This window comes from Nicotiana tomentosiformis, chromosome 11 (assembly GCF_000390325.3).
Source record: "Nicotiana tomentosiformis chromosome 11, ASM39032v3, whole genome shotgun sequence".
NCBI classification, from domain to species: Eukaryota; Viridiplantae; Streptophyta; class Magnoliopsida; order Solanales; family Solanaceae; genus Nicotiana; species Nicotiana tomentosiformis.
The window spans coordinates 29,437,133-29,464,647 of NC_090822.1; the positions used below are offsets into that span (position 1 = coordinate 29,437,133).

Here is a 27,515-nt window from a genome sequence, read left to right on the forward strand (position 1 = left end):
TTGTATCTTGGGTATGTGACAGAGAGAAAGATTGTCTAATGGTAGCAAGATAAGCTTCTTGCATTCTAGCAGCCTTGTAGACTTGAGACAGGGTGGTTCGATTTGTAATTTTTACTGCAATATTTAGCTCATGCTTCAATCCCCCAAGAAAATAACTAATTGCATTCTTCTGAGATCACCCTTGTCATATGTCTCTCGAAGGTGGCTTGGTACTCCCTCACACTCCCAGTTTATCTAACTTTCTTTATTTATTCTATGAGATCATCAAAATCAACGCCAAATCGTTCTACCAAAGACTTAACATACTCAGTCCATGTAGCTGGTTGTAAGTATTGCATGTATCTCATAAATGGCATATGCATTGGATGGCTTCCCCATCCAATTGCATCGATGCCACCTCTATTTTCTCATATCCTACAACCATTTCCATGGAAAAAAAATTATTCGATCTTGAATATCCAAGACCTCAGATCATTCCATGTGAACCTCAAGAATTCCATCCTCGGCCATCTAGAATAATTTGAGTTACGATTGTATCTGGCAGGACTCTTGTCCCTATGTGATCTTTCTTCTGATTTCCTCGACATAGAAGGTCCATATTCAGGCCCTAATAGAGCTTTATCCTTACGATTCTCTCCAGAATTAGTCAGTTGCTCCTTCAGCTCGAGCACTGTCTGATCTAAATGCTTTAAGTTGGAAACTTCTCCAGGCTCCAATATCTTCCATATGTTTCTGCATCATCTCACGCAATTCCCCCATTTCATTGATGGAATTGTCATTTGATCGAACACCTTTCGTCAAGATTTTGCCAATGAGCGATAAACTTTGATACCAATGTTAACTGAATTGCAGGAATTTCAAAGAACTCGAGGATTCAGCAGTTGATCAAGAGCTTAGCAGTGAAGCTCGAGAGAACAACTAGGTTTGAGAAGAGAAATTGTAAAAAGGAAGGAAAGAAGAAGAAAAGTAGAATAGAAAAGTTGAATCTTACTATTATGAAATGTAATCTCTGTAATACAATGATTTATATGAAGGGAATGAAATACTAACTGATTTTACAGCTTGTAATCTTTCACTGTTACTAACCAACTAATTGCTAACTAACTTTCTAATAACTAGTAACGATTTCTAACTAACTCTGAGCTGACATGGAATTTGGCTGACGTGGCATTTCTCATTTGCATTTCATGTATCAAAATCCTCAATCACCAATCTTTATATGAAAATATTTTCCCTAGTCACATTTCACTTTTCGGTAAGGTTTGAATTTCTTTTTCTAGTACAGGGTGAAAGGTTGAAACCTCCACGTTTCTAGCACTTCTTCTTTTATATATGACGCCTTTATTGTTTATAACGCTAATTATAAAGTGAGATGCGTCGTGTATTTTTGTTATGAATTAAAGTTAATGTGATAGGGAACACAACAAAAGATATAATTCACTTAGTGATTGCTTTGAATCTCAAACATCATATATATGGGGAGGGGCGTTTTGTTTTTGATGAAAACGATAGCACTAGGACCTCAGTTACAAACATGAAAAAGAAATAGTAATAAACAGAAAATATTAAATCTGGAAAAGTTTTTCGCGCTCATGAAATTACTTAAATTGTTAACCATTATCATACACCCAAAAGAGCTTTTCATTAGGCTTTATCCGAAGAAGAATTATAGTGTGTCATGAAATACTAGAATTACTTTCCTTGTGTGTCAATTTTCATTTGTCGGCGAATATCGTCTTTTTTTCTCTTTCTTTTGTTCAACTTTGAATTGGAGCCAATTGATGATTTCGAAGACTAAGAAGATGAAAGTAAGAGAGCCAATAACTGCGATGTAGGCAGGTCTCCACTTGTCGTCTTCTTGCATTATTTTTATCCCTTTGAATATGTTGACACAAATCACTGCAAGTAATGCATACCCTAGAGAATGATGGTACATACTCCAGTATATGTGAAGTTCATCGTCTTTTTTGGGTTTTAATCTCAGTGCCAGCGCCTGTATATAAAAATTAACCAAATAATTAATTAGATATTTGACAAGTGGCGGTAATAAGATTTTCATCAAGAGAATTCAAAAAAATAAAAATATGCAAAAAAAACCCAAGAGAATTCATTATATAAGATATATACGTAAGATTAATGAAATTAAATATTATATGCACAATTTAATTTTTCGACGAAAACAGTTAAAATGAACCCCATCCACCCCTAATTCTGGCCATGCATTTTTGGTGTATATCATGGATTAAGTTATTGAAATCGCTAAACTTCAATTAGGAAGAACGTAGAATGAATATTTTTAATACTAATTTTATTTAAATCCTTTCTCTAAAGAGATTTTATCAGAAGTATTTAACTTATACATACCCCGTTCTTGTAAAAGAACTTTTATATTATCCCTATTCATAGAGTATATATAATTGGAGTAATGGCTTTATTAGAGAGAAAAAAAGTTACAAAATTATCCTCTGCACTCCAACTTCAAATCCCACGTTAGTCATGTTTGATTAGACATCAATATGATCTTGCCACTTTATACGAGTGAATCATTTCAAAGGCATGGAGAAATAGTAACTTTAAATGGAGGGATCGGGGCAAATGCAATGAAGAGAAAAATATCAACCTACACATGGTGTTCACACAAAATATAATCCATTAGTTTATCATGGTTAAGTGATAGATTGATATGAGAGTACATACTATTAATAAACTATGGTTAGTAGTAAAAGAGTTTGTGAAAGATTTATTGAAAACGGAAGCATTTTATCCATCACTGGAAGAAAAATAACAAATATAATAATTAATATGGTTGACCATAAGGAAGAGCATGTTCTTTAGCGCGATAATAGTTCTCTTAATCGAATACTTATTATGATAACGAATATTCCATTTAAAAACTAAAAAATAACTCTCCGTTTACTTCTTTTTTATTGTATTGATAGATTTTGATGTAAACATTGATCGTAGATAAAAAATTTTTCCAATAAGTTAGGTGGAGAGAGAGTGTGTTTTACTTGTAGGGTGGCAAATGTGAAGATGGAGATGCCAAAAGCTCCATGTTTGGGAAAAGAGTAATATTTGGAAGAAATTCCAAGCCAGAGTCCAAGTCCCCAACCAGTTGCACCAATAATATATCCAAATGCTTGACATGTCTTATGAGCATGTTTCCATTCATCATGTTTATTCCATTGTATTGGTCCCTTTTTGAAGTATCTCGCTATTATCACACCAATAGGAAGGATTACACCCCAACCAATAATGTTAAGTATTCCATGAGCCTGCATATACAAAAATAATATAATTAAGCAAAAGAAATTCATCTAAATAATTGGCAGATGTATATATAATTTGTATATTATCGTGTATAGTTTATATATACCGATTAGATTAAGTAAACATTGAATTCAACCAGCTATATGTGTAAAATCCCCAAAAAATTACTGTTTTAAATAGTCGAGCGCGCTTCAATATCTAATAATAGATACTACTTGATATGTTTGGTATATGCAAGAGTGACCTATTACAAAATTTTGATTTTAGATACCTGTGTGTTAATGCTTCAGAAATAAATGGAAATTGTGATTTGTTTACAAGAAAAATACACAGGTAAAATGGTTTAAGCAAGATTAAATAATACAGTAATTAATTAAAATTTTACGCCTTAATTCCAAATTAAGGTTAGTTATAAGTATTAAATAAGAGTACGTAATTGTGAGAGAAAAAAAAAAAATCATATTATGGCGAAATCAAATCTTATAATTAAAGGACTTAATTTTTATCATCTTTTGATAAAAGGGCTTGAAAGCCGTCTTAGAAACGTAACATCAATCTGTTATACCACTTAACAAAATGTAATCGAGTAGTATGGGGTCTCTGGTAAATTAAAGTACTTTCTAAAACTTTGAATTTCTACATTTTAGCTTCTAATTAAATAAAATTTTGGGAAAAAGAAGAAGCTAGGAAAAAAAGAGAACTTTAAAGCACTCGTTAGGAGACGTTTTGTTACAGGAATTATGGGGTTATCTCACTATAAATTTCAGTATTTGGTTGTGAGTATTAGCTAAATGCATGATAAAATTTATACCAAAATCATGGGAAGGAGCTGAACTACGTGGGCGAAAGGGGATTCAGCCCCGAAAATTACACTGTTTATGTAAGGCCAATTTTTTTCTCATATATATATATATATTAGATGTTGAATCCCATTAACTTCTTTGCGTGCCAGCTTTTTAAATTTTTTAAATCCCTTTGGTGAAAATCATGCTTTCTCCACTGATTATGGGATTATTTATCCCACATAGAAGGTGGAATTATAATCTGAGTTATAATTCTAGTTATAATCAAGGTGAGATAAGATATAGGATAAGATTAATACCTTGTTTAGTTTGAGGTATAAATTTATCCTGCGATAAATTTATACCGCCAACCAAACAAGGTATAAATTTAATCCCAAACTTAATCCAGGATATCCCATCTTATCTCACTTTATCCCATCAAATGTGGGATTATTTTATCCTATCTCTCATGTGTTATAAATTAGTACTAGGATTATAATCCCAGAATAATTTAGTCCGCGTACCAAACGAACCGTAAGAGTATAATCGTGGGATAACCTTGTTTTGGAGTTTGGACCAAACGACCCCTTACCGTTCATTAGTGTGCTCCTTATGTCTAATAGTTTCAAGGCTGCATGCATGCATGCTACGAAGAAAGACAATTACTACGTACAATCGTTCATGATAAGTGAGATTAGTAATATAAAAAATAAGACAGATAACCTGCTAAAGCATTTTAAGATAATGCAGATTTAAACAGTCAGTACCAAGAGAAAAAAGAGAGTAGAGTAATTAAGAAGAATGATCCAAAGTTAATTAGGCTTACAGTTCTTGCATGATGACGTTTAGCAGCTCTAAAACGTAAAGATTTGCCAGTCTCCAAATCAATGGTCTCTGTGCCATCATAGTTATGGAGAGTTTTATCATGAATCTTGGGTTCCATTCCTGCTGCAACTTTTCCAACTTGCCAAACATGATTAATTCTTGAAATACTAACTGACTGAGGAAGATGTATAGTTGCTTCTATTATGTGATATTGAAAACTCAGAGAACTAAACCTCAATTTGCTTACATTCAAATCAATAGGAGAAGGTAACAATTTGCACTCTATTTTGATATATTCTGTGACATTGTACTTGTCACCAAGAAATGAACCATTTATCTGCTTGATACCAATAAGAGCTTGAGTCCCCACCATTCTTGGTTCTGGTCCAAAGTTCAAACCCCAGGCTAACCATCCTGTTTCACTTTGTAATTTAGCTCCTACCATTACCTGGCGAATTCAGAATTTATAGTTAGTCAGGAGTGGCAGAATCAGGAATTTTGACAAGGGAATTCAGAAAAGAAAAAAAAAAGGTCACATTTGAGATTTGAACCGCAGCCAAACACGACTTTTGAATCATTTTTACTACTAGGGCAGCCCGGTGTACTAAGCTCCCGCTATGCGCGGGGTCTGGGGAAGGGCAGGACCACAATAGTCTATTGTACGTTGTACGCAACCTTACCCTCTATTTCTGCAAGAGGCTGTTTCCACGGCTCGAACCCGTGATCTCCTGGTCACATGGCATCAACTTTACCAGTTACGCCAAAAGTACTCCCCTTGAACTACTATTCAACAAATTTATGTATATATACTTGCAGTGTAACTAATTTACAGCAAAAGGAGTTCTATTACACAATGTTAGTGTGCGAATACAATGAATTTAATCTAAATATATAATCACAAACATAATTTATTTTTGTGTGCATGTGCTTATGATCGAGATGAAAGTAATGAGTTCAATTTAACCTGGAGGATATGAGTGTTGTTCTCCAAATTCCATGCAAACTCAACCCCATTGCTATGTTCGTACCTCTTGCATAACGTTAGATTTCTGCTGAGGGCTTCAGACCAGAAGTCATCACTGCAACGATGAGCATGAATTGTAATTGAAAATAAAGACAAAAGGAAGATTGAGTTTGAGACCAAAAATATTAAACAAGATGGAGACATCTTCACTTTTTTATTGGCCTTTTCTATTTCTCCTGTTTCTACCTCAAGGTAGGACAGTATATATAAGAGCCAACCCAAGTTAAAAGGGGAAAATTTTCCATGAGTTTTTGCATGGAGTCAGAAAAATTGGAGTTAAAAAGAAGTAATGTATTTGTTCTGTTTTCTTTATTCATTTTTCTCACTTTTTGGATAATATCTGATGTTCTTTTTGGGAACAAAGTGTGAGGCTTAAAGCAGTGTTTTAGTTACTCTTCCTAGGTACTTACTTTACTCCTCTTTTTGTTGCTTTTATTGTTTAAAATAAAATGCTTTTACCAAAGTGAGACGCTTCACACTTTATTGCATACTCCAACATTAATGTGTTTCACGTATTCACTATTCAGTATATATAATGGAATTGCAAAGACTTCCACTTGTCTTTGAACAAGTTATTTTCATGATTTTACTTTGGGTTGTTGAAAGAAGAATTAAGAAGCTGTTTCAGCTAAGGTCGTATAAGTAAGAATGTAAATTATATCAAAGTAAAGAATCGTTTCTTTCTCAACCAATAAAAAAAGGACCTTCGTCACTAGAAAAGAGGTGGCAAATCGTGAAAAAAGCTCATACTAAACACAAATACAGTGGATAATATTCCATTTAAAGGATGTCCTAAAACACCTTCCATGTAAACCACTAGGTAGCCACATTTGACTCGCCCCAAAAATGCTTTCTGGGAGGGAAGGGACTGAGTTCAAAGGTTTGTAATGTAAAGAACATTTGAAACAAATCAATTCTCAATAATGTTACCAATTTCACAATTTTGAGAGCAGGACTTTTCCTTGGCCAAACAACTTCACTTTTAACAGAAGACAAAAACACCCTTGTCCGATGTTATCATCCTTTTTGCAGCAGCAGTGCCAACAATCCTCTCAAGCTGAATTCAAGTGAAAGTAAATTTAAGAGACGGTACATTGACAAAAGCATTCATACAAGATACGAATGAACTCATAATTATATACGAGGAATTTGAAGTCATACCCGAAGCTGGTCAAAACGAGAAAATAGAACAGTGGAAGCAGACCCCTGTAGCATGTTTACAACCTGCACGAGAAATGAAATAGATCACTATGTGAACTACCATATAATCCTAATTGGAGAGTTGAAGTAGAGATGATCACCTCTGGGTAAAATTCTTTCCGCTCTGGAAGTGAATATATGATCAAGTTCTGGATGCCACGTATCTAATTTCCAGGAAAATAATTATTATTATTATGCAGACATTGAATAAAAGAAGACTGATAATATCTTTTAGAGGAATCTAAGGATATACAACCGATAATTGTGAAAGAAAACAAGATCAATACCAACATTAACTGCCAAATGGCTGTGTAATTGAGCAGGAAAAAGAGTGGAGAAAGTAAGGGAGCATGAATAGCACTCAAGATAGAGAACCTTGTATCGATGATAGAAGTGAGCTCTTTCAGTGTAAAGCATAATCTTTTTCGTTTCGTTGAAAAACCACACTCGTGCACGAGATATATCACTCTGCTCAGTGTACCTAGAAGCAAAGACAAACAACTGAACCTTAAAACCAGAACAGCCTACTCATATAATAACAAGTAGACCACTTGGATCACAAAATCCGATTTTATACACAGAAATGCAAAGCAATTTGAACACAAGATGTTACTCACTCTCCCAATAAACAAAAGGATGCCTCTTGTGATTTCAAAAAATTCCTTACTCGGATAAACTCAAAGTAAGAGCTAATAAATAGCATTATACCACCCTGCAGAACAGAAAAAATAATTAAGGAAAGACAATTTCTCATACAGCTGAATGCTTAAGAAAAATGAATTTGTTTCTCGAGCTCAGATGATGATACCTGAATGGAATCCTTTATCTTGGGGAACACCTGAAACAACAGACTTCACCAGTGTGAGATTTGACCATACACCAATAGAACATCACTATTGTAAGACCAACTGATTTGATGATGATATTAACTTTACAAAATCAGGTTACACGTGTAGAAGGGTGTGTGGTTATATAGTTATGCCATATGAGTTTACAAAGATCTCGGACTACTCCATTTATTGCCTTATTTGACTAGATGCTCAAATTCTTTCACATGCACAGAATAATGTACAATTCCATAACTAGTGAGTAAATGACAATTACCAAAGAAAGAAGACTGTCTCTATTTACATCGAAAAAATAGTACAAATGCAGATCATAAACAGCCCAGGAGACAAAAGAAGAAATGGGAGGTACCGCGATTGTATTGAATAAAATTTTAGTCTATATACACCAACATATTTTAGATTATCAAGTTGAAATTGAAACAAACGTTTTATACAGACAAGAAAAATGATTAGAGTATCAAGTGGCAAAATAATCATTTACACTGATACATACCCATCTAGACGGCAGCGAATTTAAATTGCTATTGACTTATCTCTAGCGTCATCACTAAAAAGGGAAAAAAGTTGAACTTATGATATAAAATATTAATGACAATATAGGATCTAAGAAAATTAGAGGCAAAAGGATGAATCATTTGGTGGCTCTATAACACAGCAGAAATAATGGAGTTAAACAGATCAGACAGTCGGACAGTAGTTATGTTAACTCAAGCAAAATACAATAATAAGATCAGGTGCTGTTTGACATGAATTACGGAGCTTATTTCTTATTATTCAGATTACTGATCATCCATTTAGCGATGACATACTCACTTCCGTTGGAGACTTCTTATCTGCACTCTCATTATTTTTTCCCTTTATTTTGTGTTGCGTTTGGGGGGGGGGGGGGGGGGGGATGGATTAAAGAATTTGACAAAATTTTGATTAATATAGGTGAAGAAAACAAACAGGCACTACAACAACAAAAAGTGGATATCAGTTTTAACAGTTTAGAAATACATTCCATCTTGTCAAAGGCGGAGCAAGCTTTATGTCTGAACTTGTGGAAATATATCACCACAATATTTTGACTCAGGTCATCATGACGAGAAATGACTGACAATGCAGAAGGATAACAGACCTTTTTTGTGAAATAGTCAAACCGAGCATCATCAGCATCTTCTGCAGTCTTCACATCAAAACGCTCATAAATCTGCAAGTTTGAGAAATAGCAAAAACCCATAAGCAGAGAAAGGAATCTATAGTACTTCCACAGGAACATGATTAATCAAATTCATGTCAGCAATTATAAAATAAAACAGAAGCCAGACAAGATTCAAACTTAATAATTTTAGATGAGGTAGTCACATTATCAACATAATCAAAAAGTGACATAACTACAGACACAAAACTTGATGTATTCCTTTTGATAAACTGAAATTCTTACACTGGAATTTGGTCGTATTCATGCTAAAATATTAAACATAACTATAAGACCATACTTTTATTACTCACCTGCCTTATTTGAAGTACTACCTTTGGTAAAATACCTTTATACTCGCTTGCCAATTTGACCTGAAAATACAGCACTTAGATAAGCAATATCTCTCTTTTCTAAGCATCCTCAGAATGTAAGCATGCTGGAATTCCATATTGATAATTTTGGACAGTACAAAGGATATTTCTAGCCACTTTCTCGTATTTTATGTTATATTTTCGAAGAGCAAATGTATGCGACCCTTCAAAACTCAAAATAAAGTAAGAAGAACTACATATTAAACTCACATTACAATTTTTATCTCCCACTAATTAGAAAATATTGTATAATGGAAATTTATTCATCATTTTCCATAAGTTTAGCCACGTATATCATCCTCATAGAGCAATGCTACTGGAAGGAGGAATGGAGAAGTCAAGTGGAGGATGTTTTCAATCACAGGAAAAAAACTAACTAAAATTACAGCTTCAAAGTGCCGCCAGGGCTTTGGTCTAGTGATAAGAGCGCAGCCAGTGATGTGTGGTTTAGACCCACTTCCTGGTTCGGACCCTGCTGCAGACAAGTCCGGTATTTAAGAGTAAAGGGTAGAGGGTTAGGTAGGTCCATTATCTACCAAGTTTTGAACCGTGCATCACGGGTCCTCGGGGATTTCTTGGTTATAAGAAAAATATTACAACTTTCAAAGTATAGCTGTAAATCAGCAGTTAATGGGCGAATAATTTAGTTCAGCCATGATGACAAGGCTATCAACGTCTTAACAATTTGGGTGAACAAAATAATTCTATCAGACTGGTCCAGTAATTTGCTTTAACAAGTGGACCAATAATTCCTGTCCCCTTTTTCTTTTGTAGATCAAGAATAATTTGTACCCTTCTAAAAAGCATATACATCTTTTTCCCGATAGATGCTCAAACAATGCCCAAAATACTTATTCTTCCCCCAACTCACCAACTTATGATACACCAAACACCAGAGGTAATAACCGAGGGAAAGGGGATGACAAAAAGAACTGTCAAAAGGTGGGTTATTACTATCCCAATGTTTCAAATCATTGTCACCAGAGAAAAGAGGGCTGTTATTTCTATGCAATGCCAAATGGACAGACCTTTCCTTCGTGGTTGAGGCAATGATGGTTAAATAACCCATTGATATCTGCGTAGGACAGAAAATAACTTTAGCTCTTAGGCCCTAATTAAAAACAATTATCAAGAATGATACCAGAATTTAAAGATTGTATCATTAGCATCTATCTTCACTGCCTAAAACACCACACAAAAGTTGTGAACTACCTGGATTTATATGAGAAGATAAGATTATAGATTGGCGGTAGAATGGCGCTTGACCGTCTAAATACCTAGAATTGACATTCACAAAAAGCAAATTATTAGCAAAAAGCATCACTCTGCAACATGTTCTAATGGATAACAGAAGTTGGCAATAAGGCAAAAAAAAGAGGAGCAGCTTACGAGCATACCACTGCCTAATGCGCATAATATCTGTTCCATGCTGCTCGGAAGGTATCCGATTTAATTGTTCAACAATTGTATTCACGTGTGACCAATTCTGCGAGTATAAAAATATGAACAAAAGATAATAAAATGTAGACATACACTAAATCATTCCAAGGGGCATAGATGAACTTTCAAACTACCTGCATCAGTATGACATCTGCATGGTCAACAATCAGAATCTGCTCAAATGGTAATTATACCGTTAGTTGATAAAAAGGTAATGAGCATTACTAAAAAAGATTAGAGCACAAACCATAAACTTCCAAACTAATATCACAATACAAACAAAGATTACCTCTATAGAAGAAAGATAATCAACATTTTTTTCCTTAAACATTTCTGCCTCCCCGATTTTCTGAAGGAATAAATCGATAAGAAGTTAGTCACAGCTTAACTTATAACAATTTCCTACTATAGAGTAGAGCTGCAGAGTGTTAGCATAAGAGAACAAGCTTTGAGCAAATCTGTTGATATATTGAAACAGGGTATAGAAATGACAAGAACAGAGTTCTGAGGCTACAGAACAACGCATGATGTTTGCTTAGCCCTGTATAGCATACTACAGATATAAGCCCCCCCACCCCCCCCCAAAAAAAAAAATCAGTCAAGAGGTGACAATTTTCAAGATCCCTTTATCATATAAACTTATTGCTTTGAATTTTAGATAACTTTCTTTTCATTTTCTGTATTCCGGAAAAGTATCCTATATACGTCAAACATAAGAGAGAATCAAAGATTTTATGAAAGATCTAAACACCATAAAATGACAAAGAGCAATGAGAATCAAACAAGTGTATGTATTAGCAAACTTACAGTGATTAGGCCAAGTGGGGAAGCAACAATCATGTCTGACGAGTAGAAGTCACCGTACAACTTTATGCTCCTCCTAAAATAAAAAAACATGCATATGTTTTGCATTAGGAAAAACAATGACCATAAAAATGCTCCATATGGATTTCTCCAAAATTTTGATATATTCAGTGGAGTTACTCATATCTATGTACACAGTTTCATTAACTTATGAGTGTTCTCTATTCTGTAAGAAAAGATTGTGTCTCGATTTATCCATCTTCACGTATTGCATATATTCCATATTGAACTATGTGCCACATCCATGAATTGGTAGGCAAAGCTTACTTAGATTAAAACCAAGTAAAAGCATATAGCCACAATACGGCCATGAACATACATGACATTTTTAAAATTATGGGTTTCATTAAATGACTTCGTTCTTTTTATAAATTGTGATTTTATTTAGCAAAATGTGTATCAAGGACTACTATGACATGCAGGGAGTTGAGATAGACCAACTCAACTTTTCCCATAGGAACCTGCTTGCATAATAACATAGTACTTATGCGAGTTGTTCATGACTGAATAAAGTGAGCAAACTATGTTTCCATTGAGTAACGCTTACCAGCAATATATAGAGCATCTAAGTCGAAAAGCACTTGAAAAAAGAAGTGCAGCTTTCATGATGCAGTAAGTGTTTGGGCAATTTCACCAGAGTTGAGAAATATACCTGGTGAACTTAATTCCAAGCATGAAATGATCATTGTTATTTCCCCCAAATAATGCTTGAAAATCAGATGGTTTTAAGCTCTTTTTTGATTCAGTGCTTTCGACCACATCTTCATCCTCCTTGTCTTCGCTTACTCCAGCCCCGAATTCTCTATAGAAACGTTCACGCTCCTCTACATTAGACTGAGGGAATCAACACCACATTAATATAGTCTGAAGAAGCAATATCGCCGTCTAAAACAAGCCTACATGATGCCAAAATAAGCAACTTGATCTTGGTTAAGTGGCACCTAACTGAATAATGTCTTTATCTTAATTATGGGCTCCACTTTATGATTCTCTCTAAGTCTTAACTATTTCACATCTAACAAGGTCAATACGTTTTTCCAGAAATCTAAAGATTCACATCAAGCCCTAAAATGACAGGGCCATAGATCAAGTCTTCTAGAAGTAGCTACATTGTGCAAGATCAGACATGTAATTCCGTTTTACAGCAAACTGATTAATAGAAGTTTGCATATTGCTGCGAAAAATGAAATAGCACATACTTGATATATGTTATCTTACGATGGCAAGGTGCCTATGGCAAGTTGCTTGATCCCCAACACGAGTCAATATAATATCTTACTAGGCAAAGTTTTGTGCACTTTGCAGCAACTAACATAAATTTCTAGGTCAAGCAGCAACAGCATGAGCAACAACACTCTTGCTCAACTCCAACAAGGTCAAAGCATTTCATCTTATTAAAAATAAAAGCATTTAATGGAACCTGATGCAGAAATCTTGGAAGGCACTGCTGATATATTTTGCATGAGAATTCAGAAAAGTGGAAAAGCTCATGTACCTTGTATTTAGGAGGTGTCAAATCGATCAGCCTCTTGACTACCCGAAATGCAACACTTGCTAGAGGGAGAAGGATCAAAACCTGAACCAATCACAAGAAAATGATCTATATTCTTACAAGTTAACCAATCACAAGAGAATGATCACCACTATAAGTTTCACAGTGCTTCGTAAATGATAAGGGTACAAAAACGACCACAAGGAAATGCAAGATCATTGTACAAAAATTGGTACAGATTAAACAACAGATCTAACCAAAAAAGCACGTTCATCAAGAAAATTAAGCCAACCTGTCACCAAGAAATGTATTTGAAAATTGATCATGCTCATATTAAAATCCAGAATATAGAGCCGTAAGCGGAACTCAAAAGTACTGTTAATTCCTAAGACTCAGGTGATAGTCAACTGTACTTTTGCTATGTCTAAAGACAGAGTTGAGCAGGTAGTTAATGTTAGGGGGACAGGAGCGCAGCCCCGTGCGCAAAGCCTCTGCTATGCCAGGGTCCGGGAAAGAGCCGGACCACATTGGGTGCAGCCTTACCTTGCATTTGTGTAAGAGGTCTCTTGGTCATATGGCGGCAACTTTTACCATTGCGCCAAGGCTCCCCTTCTATGGGACAGAGAATAAGGAAAATCTTATGATAAAATGACTAAAGGTAGTGGATTCTGAACCTCCAGAGGGGAATAAGCTTATCCATAGGGATCTGATCCATTGGCGCAGCTAATTGGGAAAAACTTTTAACAACAACAACAACCCAGTATAATCCCACTAGTGGGATCTGGAAAGGGTAGTGTGTACGCAGACCTTACCCCTACCCTGGGGTAGTGAGGCTGTTTCCAATAGACCCTCGGCATCCTTCCCTCCAAGAACTACCCACCTTGCTCTTGGGGTGACTCGAACTCACAACCTCTTGATTGGAAGTGGAGGGTGATTGGAAGTGGAAAAACTTTTAAGAGATCATTAATCCGCCCAGCTGGAATACAAGTGAAATATATAAGCAGAAAAGAAGAAAATGAACTAGGATCATAGAATAAGTAGGACATATCAACAAGAGAGGTTGCTCTAGTGGCAAGGGCACTCCACTTCGAACCAAGATGTCGGAAGTTTGAATCACCGAGAGAAGAAGTGGGAATAGCCACTGTTAGTCCCTCGTGAGGGGTTTAAGGAGGCACGTTTACCAAGTCACGAAAAAAGAATTTAGAAGGGCATACCACATGTGCCTAACACATTAAAAGGCCCTATCGATCCTAGTCGAAAAAGAAATTTTATCAGGTATTTCTGATTCTTTGGAAATGGGAAATGTTGTGGTTCAACTTCTTAAAGGCTAACCCAACTATCAGGATTGATACGCATAAAAGGTGGGTCAGTGGTGGAATACGTTGAAGTATCTCTTTCAAAAAGACTAAGAGCAGGATCGGAAGGTTATAGTTGTACTTCAAGTAGTCTCCTCTGCAATAATCCAACTCCATCATAACTATGATGTATGATATAGCATTTAAGAGTAGAACTTCAGCAGACAATACAAAAGGTAATGTCAGGAAAGTGCAGGTACGAAGAGTAGGTTGGTATTTTCTCTTTTTAACCAAGTCACACAATTCCCCACAAATAGGAAATAACTACACTACCATATACAAATATAATTCTAAGAATAACCTCAATTTCACACATCAAAGCCCCGATTGTCTAAAATTTAGACAACGATGCACCTTCAACAAAACTTACCAAGCTACATCACATGGATTCCTTCGCGGATACGTATCCAGTACTGGTGTGGGGAAATATCTGGTGCGAGTATGTCAAGTTTTTTTTGCTAGTTCTAGTGTATTTTTAAGAATCAGCACAAAGTACTCACATCCTTGACCCTTATCACACCCAAAATACTCACAACCCTATAATAACCCCTTATCACACCCGTCCAACGGGTACGTCAAGGCAAATAAAGAATCGGCATAACATACATAACAGGTGTCTATTTCTCACGACTTCATTTTCAGAAGCATAACGACAAAAATAGGTACATACCTTAGGGCGAGTAAAGCCACGGTCAAGAAAAGCTTCATTATTAAGGATATCTGCTTTCACACTCTCCTGAAGCTTAGCAAGTTTCGCCTCGTTCTTCTTTACAAGATCCCTAGTTCTGAATATATGATTGAGCTGCATAACATGATTCCCTCAAAATAATCAAGACATGGTTGCAATTTTGGATATGAACTACATCACGCAAAATAGAACAAAGAGATTATGGTGAAAAGAAGTTTAGCAGATGCTCTTACAGAATGCATAACATAAGCATCCATGGTATTTGAATCTTCTTCTAGACCTTTGAGATAGAAGGGTTTCTTGTTGTGGTGCAAAATATCCCGGTAGCTGTTGCCTACATGAATGAAGGAAGTCATAGCAATTACAACACTTATAAATAGCAGAACGAAGAAACAGAAAGTAATACATGGACAGCAAGATAAAATTCACCAGGTTAACCACAAAAGCGGCGCCGCAAGAATAAGTCAAGTATGAATACATAGTCAAGCATTTTACCTTTTTTGCAATAAGTCAAGTTTAGAGTAGTGAAGCATTTTAGTCTTCTTATTTTTTCCTTGGGGGGTTAATTATAGTATTTGGACCAGCTTGCCTTCATCTCGACCAATCCACCAGGCCTACTACAATACACAAGCATAAGTGTCGCGTAGTTGGCAAACCTGCCCGCAAAAAGCTGCAGAAGATGGGCTCACACTGAGGTTTGTTATGACGATTCCAATCTGGTGATCCTGTATCCTCCACCAAGCCACCCACACTCTCCCTCCTCCATCCTTTTTTATTTTTCATTTTTGTTTACTTTTTGCTGTGCCCAATTACATGTATACAATTATTGCACTTGGAACAATTCCAGTTGTGTAAAATTTACAAAATCAAATACATACATATAACAACTCCACAAGTATTTTCACCGCAAAATGACACAGTAGCTGATAATGCAGCCTAGGACATCTCTATACCGTTAACGATCTCTTCTTGTTCTAATTTCGCCACAAGATTAACTCAAATCCATTACTCTACTTTTATTGATAACCAAATTCATTGCTCTACTTTAACTTCACTAAATCACACCTAATAGGAAGCACTACTTCAGACAAAAATACATGGTGTTATTAAACCACAACTATCAATGTAGAACCACAAAACATCAGGAAACAAGTGATACAACCACTTTGATTGGCAAACTGAAAGAAATCGGGTGCTGGAGTCGCACTAATGATCTGCTCTGAGGGTTGCGGACTGCGATTTATACATCCTCCACAAGTCATTGCAAAATAACTAAGAAACAGGCACATAGTTCTATCCACCAATCATCAAACCACAGACAACATACATTTGATAAATCTAATACGAGTAAATGACCAAAACAAACTTGATGGGCTTTACTTACAGAGGGAGAAAAATAATCTCTGCTTTGATGAATCAAAATCGGACCCTCCAGACTTCTCATAGATACCTAACCAATGCTTGTATAGTGTCGGCTTCAAGCCATGAAATAAGAAGCCGTCTAGCTCCTGCAGAATAGCTATGCAACTTCTTGAATAGGAAGATCGTTGTGGAAAAGCAAAGCATAAAATTAAAATCGTTGAACGTATTGACTATTGATGTAGCATAGAGCAGTGCAGTTAGGTATTGTAAGGTTTGCCTCTACTCAGCAATGCAACAAAAGACATTCCTTTGTGAACCTAACACAGTCACCTACAAAATATGACCTAAACTCATCCATTAAGCATCAAAAACATAGTACACATATAACTCAATACAAATATAGGGAGTAATATTTTAGAAAAGAGAGTTCTTGATTGTCAATATCCTTAACAGGCTTAAGTTGTTTATCCCAAAAAGAAACAACAGAACGCACACACAAGTTTAGACTAATGGATATTAAAAGGAGAAATTCATAAAGGAACTGCAGAGTACCAAGACAAGCACTACAATAAGTATTAGGGTATTACCGCACCTTCAAGTTTGAAGCTTGACACAAATAATTGGAATTGACAAGGATCTAAAGAAAGGCAGATGCAAAATGAGAATTGATACCACAATCCTAAAAAACCCTAGAAAAAAATGGAAGCCCTACCAGATGGACAAAAATTATTAACCTCCGGCAACAGCACTGTCCATGAACTACTTTTTTGGGGGGAAAATGACATTGTATAGCCGCTCTTAAAATAATAGCCAAAAATATATATATATTTTGTATATATATACATTTTGTATGTTATATACAAAAATTATACAAATTCTATATACGTTTTCGGCTACCAAATGTAAATAGCTTTTGGCGCGGGCTAAAAGTGAAAAAAGCCCTTTTTTTGGGATGAACAAGAAATCCCTCTGGGGCCAACCCTTGGGACTAACCGCAGCCATGGAAACTCAGGGATAAGGGGCCCGCCCCTCTACCCTTCTCCAATTAAACACCACACTTAATTCGCATGGTACAGGGCTCGAACATGTGACCTAAGTATTCAACGTTTGCCACTTAAACTATGCCCTAGGGACGCACTGCCCATGAACTATTTTCTGTTCCTTTTGAAAAATAGGCAAATAAATCCAAGAAGATTTTAAGCAGGACACCACTTCCAAATCATTTGGATAAAAAATACTCTATAGATTTATCGGCAAATTTTCCACTAAATTGGATGTTAGGTCCAGCGAAGATATGTGTTGCTCCAACAATTCTGCAATGAAGTAAGGAAAATCACAGACCACTATTTATTTATTTACCAAACTCATATTACTTGAGCATAGCCTAATAGATCTTTGTAACACCCTGGAAAATTTTGAAGTACTTAAGCGCTATTAAGAAAGTCGATGTGCACTAATTATATTATTTTGTGTTTACGAGGTCTATTAATGGAATTGATATCAATTAGATATGATAATAAGTGTACGAGTCATATTATAAGTGATGTGGGGTCTAGGGAGAGCCCTCAATGCAAGTCAAGTTGAGAATTTCATGATAGACTAAAGTTGCAAATGAGTACGCACAAGACCAAACTTTGGACGAGCATATATATATATATATAAGGAGTTATGTGGTGGATGACCTATCAAATTAAAGGTCTTTGAGTATAGTTTCTAACACTTCAAACCGTTTGTCATTTGGACATTCCTACAAGAAGTTATGACCAAATTACCAAAGGCTGGCAGTGAAGTGCTGCCATAGCATCCAGGTCCGCATCCGACCTTCAAAGAGGAGTGAAGTGGGGATGCGAAGCATCCAGGGCCGCATCCGAAACCCAGAAATCTGGGCCTATAAATACAAGGTCGGGTAAAGAGGGTATTTTGTGTATTTGGGGGTTAGGGTTCTTGAAGTGAAGGGGCAATTTTGAGCTCAAGTCAAGTCCAATCCACCAAGGTAAGTTGTTAATGATGTTTTGGGTTGATTATCACTCAATATACATGAGTTCTAACATCATTTTTACATCCAAATACAAGATTTCATCATCAAATCCTCAAGAACACGAAAATCACCAAAGTTGTGATTTTTCAAGATTGATCTACTAGAGGTAATTCCAATGCTTCAAACTCGTTTATTATGAGTAGTTAGAAGTATTTGAAGCATTTGTTACAAGTTTTAATGGTTGAAAGATTGGATTATAAAACTCTAGTTCATGGCATGAATAGTACTTTTGAGAAAATAAGAGAGAAGGTGAATGGTAATCTTGGCGATGAAATTTATGAATACAATGAACCTATGGGATTTGTTACTAAATTGGTCCCAATGGATGTTGATATTGTAGATTGAAGTTGCTTAGTATAGTAGATCGTTGTATTATCATTAAGGGGTGAATTTCAGTTTCGGATCGTTGGCATTGAATTGAGGAGACAAGAAGGCATTCGGAGGTGGATACGCACGGATTGGAAATTTCCTGAGTATTGATTAGCTTGCTCGACGTTGGGTTCATCTTGTTGAGGTAAGTAACAGTTTTAACTCTGGCTTTGGGGGTATAAACCCGGAGATTTGACATCACGTGATTACTTGGAAGTGATACCCACGCTAGGTGATGAGCGTGTGGGTGTACACCACGAGGGATTGAGACTTGGTCCGTCCCGTGAGGCTGTGAGGCCTAATGGCTATTATTTGTGGTTATGTGTTTATTTGTTGTTGAACTTGTTTGCTTTCATGTTAGAGATCATGCTTAGGCTTTATTCATGCTCACATTATTTGTACTCAGTCATAAAAATTATTGTACATGTTTACCTCAGTCTCTATTAATTGCTAATATACGGTGATACTCGATGCGGGTTGTGTTCCCTTATTATTGATGATGGTGAGGCTAGTGAGGTACATGATTGAGTGAGGCCGAGTGCATGGTTGTGAGGATATTAATACCATAGCGCGTGAGTTGTCCGCGTAGCATGTGAGTTGACCGTGCGGATCCAGGTATTTATACCATAGCGCGTGAGTTGTCCACGTAGCACGTGAGTTGACCGTGCGGATCCAGGTAGTACATGATTGAGTGAGGCCGAAGGCCTGGTTGCGAGGATATTAATACCATAGCGCGTGAGTTGTCCGCGTAGCACGTGAGTTGATCGTGCGGGTCCAGGTATTGATACCATAGCGCGTGAGTTGTCCGCGTAGCACGTGAGTTGACCGTGCGGATCCAGGTATTGATATGATGACACGTGAGTTGTCTGTGCTTAGCGCTTGGGCTTTGGGAGCCCCTCCGGAGTCTGTACACACCCCCAGTGAGCGCAAGAGTGTTTTGAGTATTGAGTGCTGAGTGTGAGTGATGAGTGATGGAGTGACACTGCTGTGAGGTTGTATTTATTTGTGTTGTTGCTGCATTTATCTGTTAAACTTCTTTGTGGAATTTACAGAGTTATGGAATTTACCTATTTATTTCTGCTTATTTTTAAATTGTGAAAATAAATAATTGGACTGTTTTACTTAGCTCTTCGCTATTGCTCAGTTCCTTAGTTATTTCTGTTACTTGCTGAGGTGGTTGTACTCATGCTACACCCTGCACTTTATGTGCAGATTCAGGTGAGTTAGAGCGCGGCGATCGTTGAGTTCAGGCCGGGTATTTGTGGAGATTGCAAGGTAGCTGCTAGCGTCCGCAGGACCTTGTTACTCCTTTTATCATTTCTTCTTTTGGATTGTATTGACAGTTAGACAGTTTCATTTCTTAGTTCATAGATTTAGACGCTCATGACTTAGTGACACCCCGATGTTTGGGGCTCGTTTCCGTATTTTCTATATTATATTTAGAGTTGATTTAGTTTATGAGAAATTCAAATGTTGGAAATGTTTTATTAAATTCTTATAATCGGTTTAGTAGAAATATTTTGGAAAATAGGCTTGCCTTGTAACACGATAGGCGCCATCACGACCATGGTTAGATTTTGGGTAGTGACAAGTTGGTATCAGAGCCTAGGTTACATAGGTCTCACGAGTCATGAGCGGGTTTAGTAGAGTCTTACGGATCGGTACGGAGACGTCTGTACTTATCTTCGAGAGGCTGCAGAACCTTTAGGAAAACTTCACATTCTTGAATTCTTTTCGTGCGTTAATGATTCAGCTTGAAGTGTAACTATTTGAATTTCTTCCACGCATTTGTATGCGAACATGAGCGCTCGGTATCAGTTGTGCATCAACGGCTTGTGATTCCCTGGATGAGGTGCGAGATGTAATTTCTGTGCGTTGATGTTGGGCCAGTCTGGAGGACATGAGGCCGGTTTTTGACTGTAGCTTAAGCACTGAGGTGTTGATTGTATGAGCGCGTGCTTGTGGTACTTTGGGGGATATTTAAGAGAGTATTTAGCAGCTTATGAGCCTTAGGGCGGTGTGGTTTTATGCTTGGGTCTCGTGTGGTGAGTCTGGGTTGAGGATTATGGCGTTATGGCGGGGCAAAGTATCAATTTGAAGGTAATTCAGAAGGGACTCGGGTAGATAGGACATCTTGGTAGTAGGTTGGATCGGCATGGTAATGTGTATGATTAGTTCTTTGGGTGTGTATGAGGTAATGAGTTCTATAGGTGTTTTGTGGCAATGTCCTTGGGTTTTTGGTGGCCTTTGTAGCTTGGTTGAGTTAGAAGGATTCAGTCCTGACGGATTTGTTTTGAGCCATTGGGGTTCTCTGGCAGGTGGACGGCCTAGTTACAGGGGAAACTCTGCCAAAATTTTTACGAATTTGTAAAGAAAGCCAAATTTTAAGGGCCATAAGTAAGTTGAAATTTTTGAAAGGAAGTATGAGATTGATGTAGTCATGAGTTCCTATGTATAATGGTTGGAGGTATAAGGATAACTCTATTCTTAGAAGTGACTTGTGAAACATTCGAGGACGAATGTTCTTAAATGGGGGAGAATGTAACACCCCGGAAAATTTTGAAGTACTTAAGCGCTATTAAGAAAGTCGATGTGCACTAATTATATTATTTTGTGTGAAGACGAGGTCTATTAATGGAATTGATATCAATTAGATATGATAATAAGTGTACGAGTCATATTATAAGTGATGTGGGGTCTAGGGAGAGCCCTCAGTGCAAGTCAAGTTGAGAATTTCATGATAGACTAAAGTTGCAAATGAGTACGCACAAGACCAAACTTTGGACGAGCATATATATATATATATATATATATATATATATATATATATATATATATATATATATATAAGGAGTTATGTGGTGGATGACCTATCAAATTAATGGTCTTTGAGTATAGTTTCTAACACTTCAAACCGTTTGTCATTTGGACATTCCTACAAGAAGTTATGACCAAATTACCAAAGACTAGCGGAGGAGCCTGCGGATGCGAAGCATCCGAGGCCGCGTCCGAAAGAGAGGCTGGCAGTGAAGTGCTGCCATAGCGTCCAGGTCCGCATCCGAAACCCAGAAATCTGGGCCTATAAATACAAGGTCGGGTAAATAGGGTATTTTGTGTATTTGGGGGTTAGGGTTCTTGATGTGAAGGGGCAATTTTGAGCTCAAGTCAAGTCCAATCAACCAAGGTAAGTTGTTAATGATGTTTTGGGTTGACTATCACTCAATATACATGAGTTCTAACATCATTTTTACATCCAAATACAAGATTTCATCATCAAATCCTCAAGAACACGAAAATCACCAAAGTTGTGATTTTTCAAGATTGATCTACTAGAGGTAATTCCAATGCTTCAAACTCGTTTATTATGAGTAGTTAGAAGTATTTGAAGCATTTGTTACAAGTTTTAATGGTTGAAAGATTGGATTATAAAATTCTTGTTCATGGCATGAATAGTACTTTTGAGAAAATAAGAGAGAAGGTGAATGGTAATCTTGGCGATGAAATTTATGAATACAATGAACCTATGGGATTTTTTACTAAATTGGTCCCAATGGATGTTGATATTGTAGATTGAAGTTGCTTAGTATAGTAGATCGTTGTATTATCATTAAGGGGTGAATTTCAGTTTCGGATCGTTGGCATTGAATTGAGGAGACAAGAAGGCATTCAGAGGTGGATACGCACGGAGTGGAAATTTCCTGAGTATTGATTAGTTTGCTCGACGTTGGGTTCATCTTGTTGAGGTAAGTAACAGTTTTAACTCTGGCTTTGAGGGTATAAATCCGGAGATTTGACATCACGTGATTGCTTGGAAGTGATACCCACGCTAGGTGATGAGCGTGTGGGTGTGCACCACGAGGGATTGAGACTTGGTCCGTCCCGTGAGGCTGTGAGGCCTAATGGCTATTATTTGTGGTTATGTGTTTATTTGTTGTTGAACTTGTTTGCTTTCATGTTAGAGATCATGCTTAGGCTTTATTCATGCTCACATTATTTGTACTCAGTCATAGAAATTATTGTACATGTTTACCTCAGTCTCTATTAATTGCTAATATACGGTGATACTCGATGCGGGTTGTGTTCCCTTATTATTAATGATGGTGAGGCTAGTGAGGTACATGATTGAGTGAGGCCGAGTGCATGGTTGTGAGGATATTAATACCATAGCGCGTGAGTTGTCCGCGTAGCACGTGAGTTGACTGTGCGGATCCAGGTATTTATACCGTAGCACGTGAGTTGACCGTGCGGGTCCAGGTATTGATACCATAGCGCGTGAGTTGTCCGCGTAGCACGTGAGTTGACCGTGCGGATCTAGGTATTGATATGATGACACGTGAGTTGTCTGTGCTTAGCGCTTGGGCTTTGGGAGCCCCTCCGGAGTCTGTACACACCCCCAGTGAGCGCAGAGTGTTTTGAGTATTGAGTGCTGAGTGTGAGTGATGAGTGATGGAGTGACACTGCTGTGAGGTTGTATTTATTTGTGTTGTTGCTGCATTTATCTGTTAAACTTCTTTGTGGAATTTACAGAGTTATGGAATTTACCTATTTATTTCTGCTTATTTTTAAATTGTGAAAATAAATAATTGGATTGTTTTACTTAGCTCTTCGCTATTGCTCAGTTCCTTAGTTATTTCTGTTACTTGCTGAGGTGGTTGTACTCATGCTACACCCTGCACTTTATGTGCAGATTCAGGTGAGTTAGAGCGCGGCGATCGTTGAGTTCAGGCCGGGTATTTGTGGAGATTGCAAGGTAGCTGCTAGCGTTCGCAGGACCTTGTTACTCCTTTTATCATTTCTTCTTTTGGATTGTATTGACAGTTAGACAGTTTCATTTCTTAGTTCATAGATTTAGACGCTCATGACTTAGTGACACCCCGATGTTTGGGGCTCGTTTCCGTATTTTCTATATTATATTTAGAGTTGATTTAGTTTATGAGAAATTCAAATGTTGGAAATGTTTTATTAAATTCTTATAATCGGTTTAGTAGAAATATTTTGGAAAATAGGCTTGCCTTGTAACACGATAGGCGCCATCACGACCATGGTTAGATTTTGGGTCGTGACAATCTTCTGCCCAGAATATAAGAGATGAAAGAATGGAGAACTACAACAACCGAGTGCGAAGACAGGTATGAGCGCTATGAAACAATCAACGATAGAATAAGGAAGCATAGCAATATTTAAAAAAAAAGAAGGCCAAAGCTACCTTCAGAAAACATTCGCGTGTCCCTCTCCACTTGCAATTTGATATGTCTACCACCCATTTGTAAGTCCATTTCTTTTTCTGTAGCATGTCAACTTCTTCTTTGGATAACTTGTGATCCAAATGAGAGTGAAATGAGCTGCATGCATGGAAAGAACATACTAGGTTAAGAATTTTCATAACTTCTTCTGACTTATAAAATCTTTCCTCAACCATCAACCTAGTACAAGCTTTGGATCTGGATCAGTCCAATTGCCTTTAGATTATTATTACCCTATCTTCTCCTTCAAACCAGGACAACTTTGAGGAGCAAGTGATACAACAAAACCATCACTAATGTGCACATTTCATGTGGAAGAATGCAGTTTAAGAGTAAAAGAAGCAACCGATTCAGAATGGCACATGATTCACTGCATCTTGTCTGTGATGGATTGTCAATGAAGCATTTAGATATTTCCACTAATTAACTATTTATGATAAGTAGATGTTCATATACTATAATACAGTGTTAACATATCTTTTGTCCAATAGTCTTTTTCAGCCAACCAAACATTTAAAGCAAGTGGACACTACCAAAACCAAACACTCTCCCAGTCTTTTAAATCTGAAACTCATAGCAATCTGGCAGTAATATTGCACAAGTAATGTACTCTGATTTGTTCCCAAAGGAAGAGACATGTGCATTATATCGAGAATTTAATCCAACAAAATCATGAAACATAAACAAGTGAACAAACACAATTATTTGAGCATGAAAGGGAAATAAAACAAAAGGCGACAAACTCAATTAAAACTAGTCGGACCTCGTGCTAGCACAAGCCCCTTTGGTAGGTTGACCAATGACTCTCAATTCCTGTTCTTCATCTGAACCAGAGGCCTCCGAATCATCGTCGTCAGTTTCGGTACCTCCAATCTGTCCCACGGGGTTACCAAGACCACCTCCATGTAGACTAGCACCAGGTTCGCAAAGTCTAGAAGCCTCACTATCACTGCCTATTTCCAAACACAAAATTGGAAGAAAAAAAGAATTTAAGATCAGCTATAGAGTTGACATTTCTGAAAGACCATTCATTTCCAATCTTACTTATATGTGCTAAAAGTCCCGGTCTCGCCCTAAACAACTTAGAATTAGAAATAACCACCTTAAGGAACTCAAAGATTATGGAATGTAAGAGCAAATAAAGAGCATAAAACATCCAGCAATAACGTTCACACAACTAAGAGTAAGATGCAGAAATTCTCACTAGTCCTGAAGACCTTACCTTCATTTTCATCATCAGACGCACCATGAGCTTGCTCAACATCATCTTCATTTTCTTCTGAGTCTGTGTTATATTCTTCTCGTTTTGTCCTACAATTGCACGCAATTCACAAACCATTTTCATGATATAATCACAAGCAGCTTAATGGTTCCAAAATACATGAAAAAAGGAGATGATCGTCACATTCCACAACCATTAGAATTCATTGTTTCAAGAAGGTCCTAATAATCCAACAAAATTTCAGCAATCACAAAGAAACTAAGTAAATGGAGCGGAATCAATATTGTAGATTCATATAATTGGCCTCAACTAGTTTGAATTGATGCATACTTTTGTTGTTTTACAAAAGCATAAGCAATTATTTGCAAAACCATTATTACTTTATAGGTACCCAATTCGACGCATAAAAAGGATACATAAACAACACAATCCTCATGAATCATGATGCCTTGAAGCAGCAACAAATCTTAATTCACTGGCTTATCAAGCCTAATAGTTGGATAAGGTACAGAGAATGGAAATGCAAAAGTTCCTCACATCAGAAGATACTTCCTTTCCTAAAGTACCTTATGTGGTGGATTATGTGTTGTAACTTTGTTTGTGTACCAAAGATGTCGACTTTGCTTTAATTTAAAGAATATAGAGCTCGATAGTTTAACATAAAAAACATAACCAAATACAGAACACTCAAAACTTTTCATTTTCTTCCACAAATAAAACCTGCATTTGACAATTCAAGCAACCATCATCACAAGTATTTGACAGATACAAGCAACTATATTTTTTACCTCAATGACTCCAACAAACTGTCATACATTGTTGGCTCCTTATAATTCAAAACTTCTTCTTCTTGTTGTTCCTTTTGTGCTTCGACTTCTTCTATCTCCGAGTTTTCTTCTCCGGAATCAGCTATTAACCCACCACCCAAAAAGAAAAAGATTTAAAAAAATGAGAACTTTCGGCAAATAACAGAACACAAACAAGGAAAAATCGGTTCTTTTTATTACTCTGATTATCGTATTTCATGTATCACAGCTACGAGTTTCTTCACAATCATTTATGGTTTGAATGAGTTTACCTGAGACACTTGGAGAGGGGCTTCTATTGAGCTTTTCTTCTCTACCAAATCGACCATTCTTCTTCTTCTTCTTCATATTCTCGTTCTTTGTAAAAGGTTTCTGTTCAACTCTTCTCTTAATGCCTATACCAAATTTCAGACACGAAAAGAAAAAAAAAACGGATAAGTTAAAAAAAAAGTTGCAAAACAAACAAAAACAATAATTGATATTGAGGAGTAAACAACCTCGTTGGTTGCCCATTGTGCTGCAATTCAATGAGGAAAAGAGTTTGCTTCTTTTCGAAGGGTTTAAGAGAAGGGTTTTAAGGTTGTCTGAAATTTTTGCGAAGTTGTGTGGCGTTTGATGAACCGGGTAAGATTTCGACCGGTTAGACGGCGCCGCCGAAGGTGTTATTTGAACCGGGTTTTACGAATTGGACTTTAATAAATGTATAGAAAAGTAGAACCAAAAAAGATTAAAAAGGCTAATCCACCAACTAATCAGTGGAGAGGGCTTACGCTTACCAATGGGGACTTCTACTTTCTAGGGTTGCGTCTACAGCACTTTCTCTGCGCATGGTTGTAATTAAATTAATTAATTTGGATTACTATAATTAATTTTACTCTCGGGGTGTAAAAACTTGGGGAAACCAAAAAAGCAAAGGTTTAGCAAAAATGAAACTCTCCACCTTTAAGAATAAGGTAACAAATTTTTTTACGCTTCAGATCTTTAGTAGCGCATTTCTGGAGTTTTATTGCGTTTTGCACCTTTAAGCGTGTGTCTCTTTTATATTTTGCATTACATTTGATTATTTTTAAGGATTGGCGCCTTAATTTCCTTAATTTCTTTGCAAAACCATAAAAGAAATCCTTTCCATAATT

At 36.7% G+C, this 27,515-nt stretch overlaps 2 protein-coding genes across 4 annotated transcripts; both read right to left on the reverse strand.

Annotated features, from left to right (window-relative positions):
* Positions 1-1,448: 1,448 nt before the first annotated feature.
* Positions 1,449-6,868, reverse strand: LOC138900675 (cytochrome b561 and DOMON domain-containing protein At5g47530-like). 2 transcript variants are annotated; one of them, XM_070187909.1, is made up of 5 exons: positions 6,832-6,868; positions 5,842-5,956; positions 4,879-5,325; positions 3,012-3,275; positions 1,449-1,993 (listed from the first exon to the last, which is right to left on the reverse strand). In XM_070187909.1, the coding sequence occupies exons 3-5, from the start codon at positions 5,320-5,322 to the stop codon at positions 1,709-1,711; spliced, it is 993 nt and encodes a 330-aa protein (XP_070044010.1). In that variant the 5' UTR covers positions 5,323-5,325; positions 5,842-5,956; positions 6,832-6,868; the 3' UTR covers positions 1,449-1,708. The 2 variants fall into 2 exon arrangements, with proteins under 2 accessions (XP_070044010.1, XP_070044011.1); XM_070187910.1 differs by lacking the exons at positions 5,842-5,956; positions 6,832-6,868 and adding an exon at positions 5,558-5,831.
* On the reverse strand, positions 6,633-27,119 carry LOC104118889 (protein NUCLEOLAR FACTOR 1). Of its 2 annotated transcripts, XM_018778508.3 has the most exons (25): positions 26,880-27,110; positions 26,655-26,777; positions 26,365-26,485; positions 25,577-25,665; positions 25,118-25,307; positions 24,318-24,453; positions 16,727-16,850; positions 15,576-15,676; positions 15,325-15,456; positions 13,303-13,383; positions 12,460-12,641; positions 11,751-11,823; positions 11,233-11,292; positions 11,078-11,116; positions 10,901-10,989; positions 10,716-10,780; positions 10,532-10,578; positions 9,444-9,503; positions 9,070-9,141; positions 7,910-7,939; positions 7,719-7,813; positions 7,477-7,582; positions 7,203-7,265; positions 7,063-7,125; positions 6,633-6,958 (listed from the first exon to the last, which is right to left on the reverse strand). In XM_018778508.3, exons 1-25 carry the CDS (start codon positions 26,893-26,895, stop codon positions 6,884-6,886), a joined length of 2,232 nt encoding a protein of 743 aa, XP_018634024.1. In that variant the 5' UTR covers positions 26,896-27,110; the 3' UTR covers positions 6,633-6,883. The 2 variants fall into 2 exon arrangements, with proteins under 2 accessions (XP_018634024.1, XP_070044009.1); XM_070187908.1 differs by lacking the exons at positions 6,633-6,958; positions 7,063-7,125; positions 7,203-7,265 and having other exon boundaries at positions 7,679-7,813; positions 26,880-27,119.
* Between the last annotated feature and the right edge of the window lie 396 nt (positions 27,120-27,515).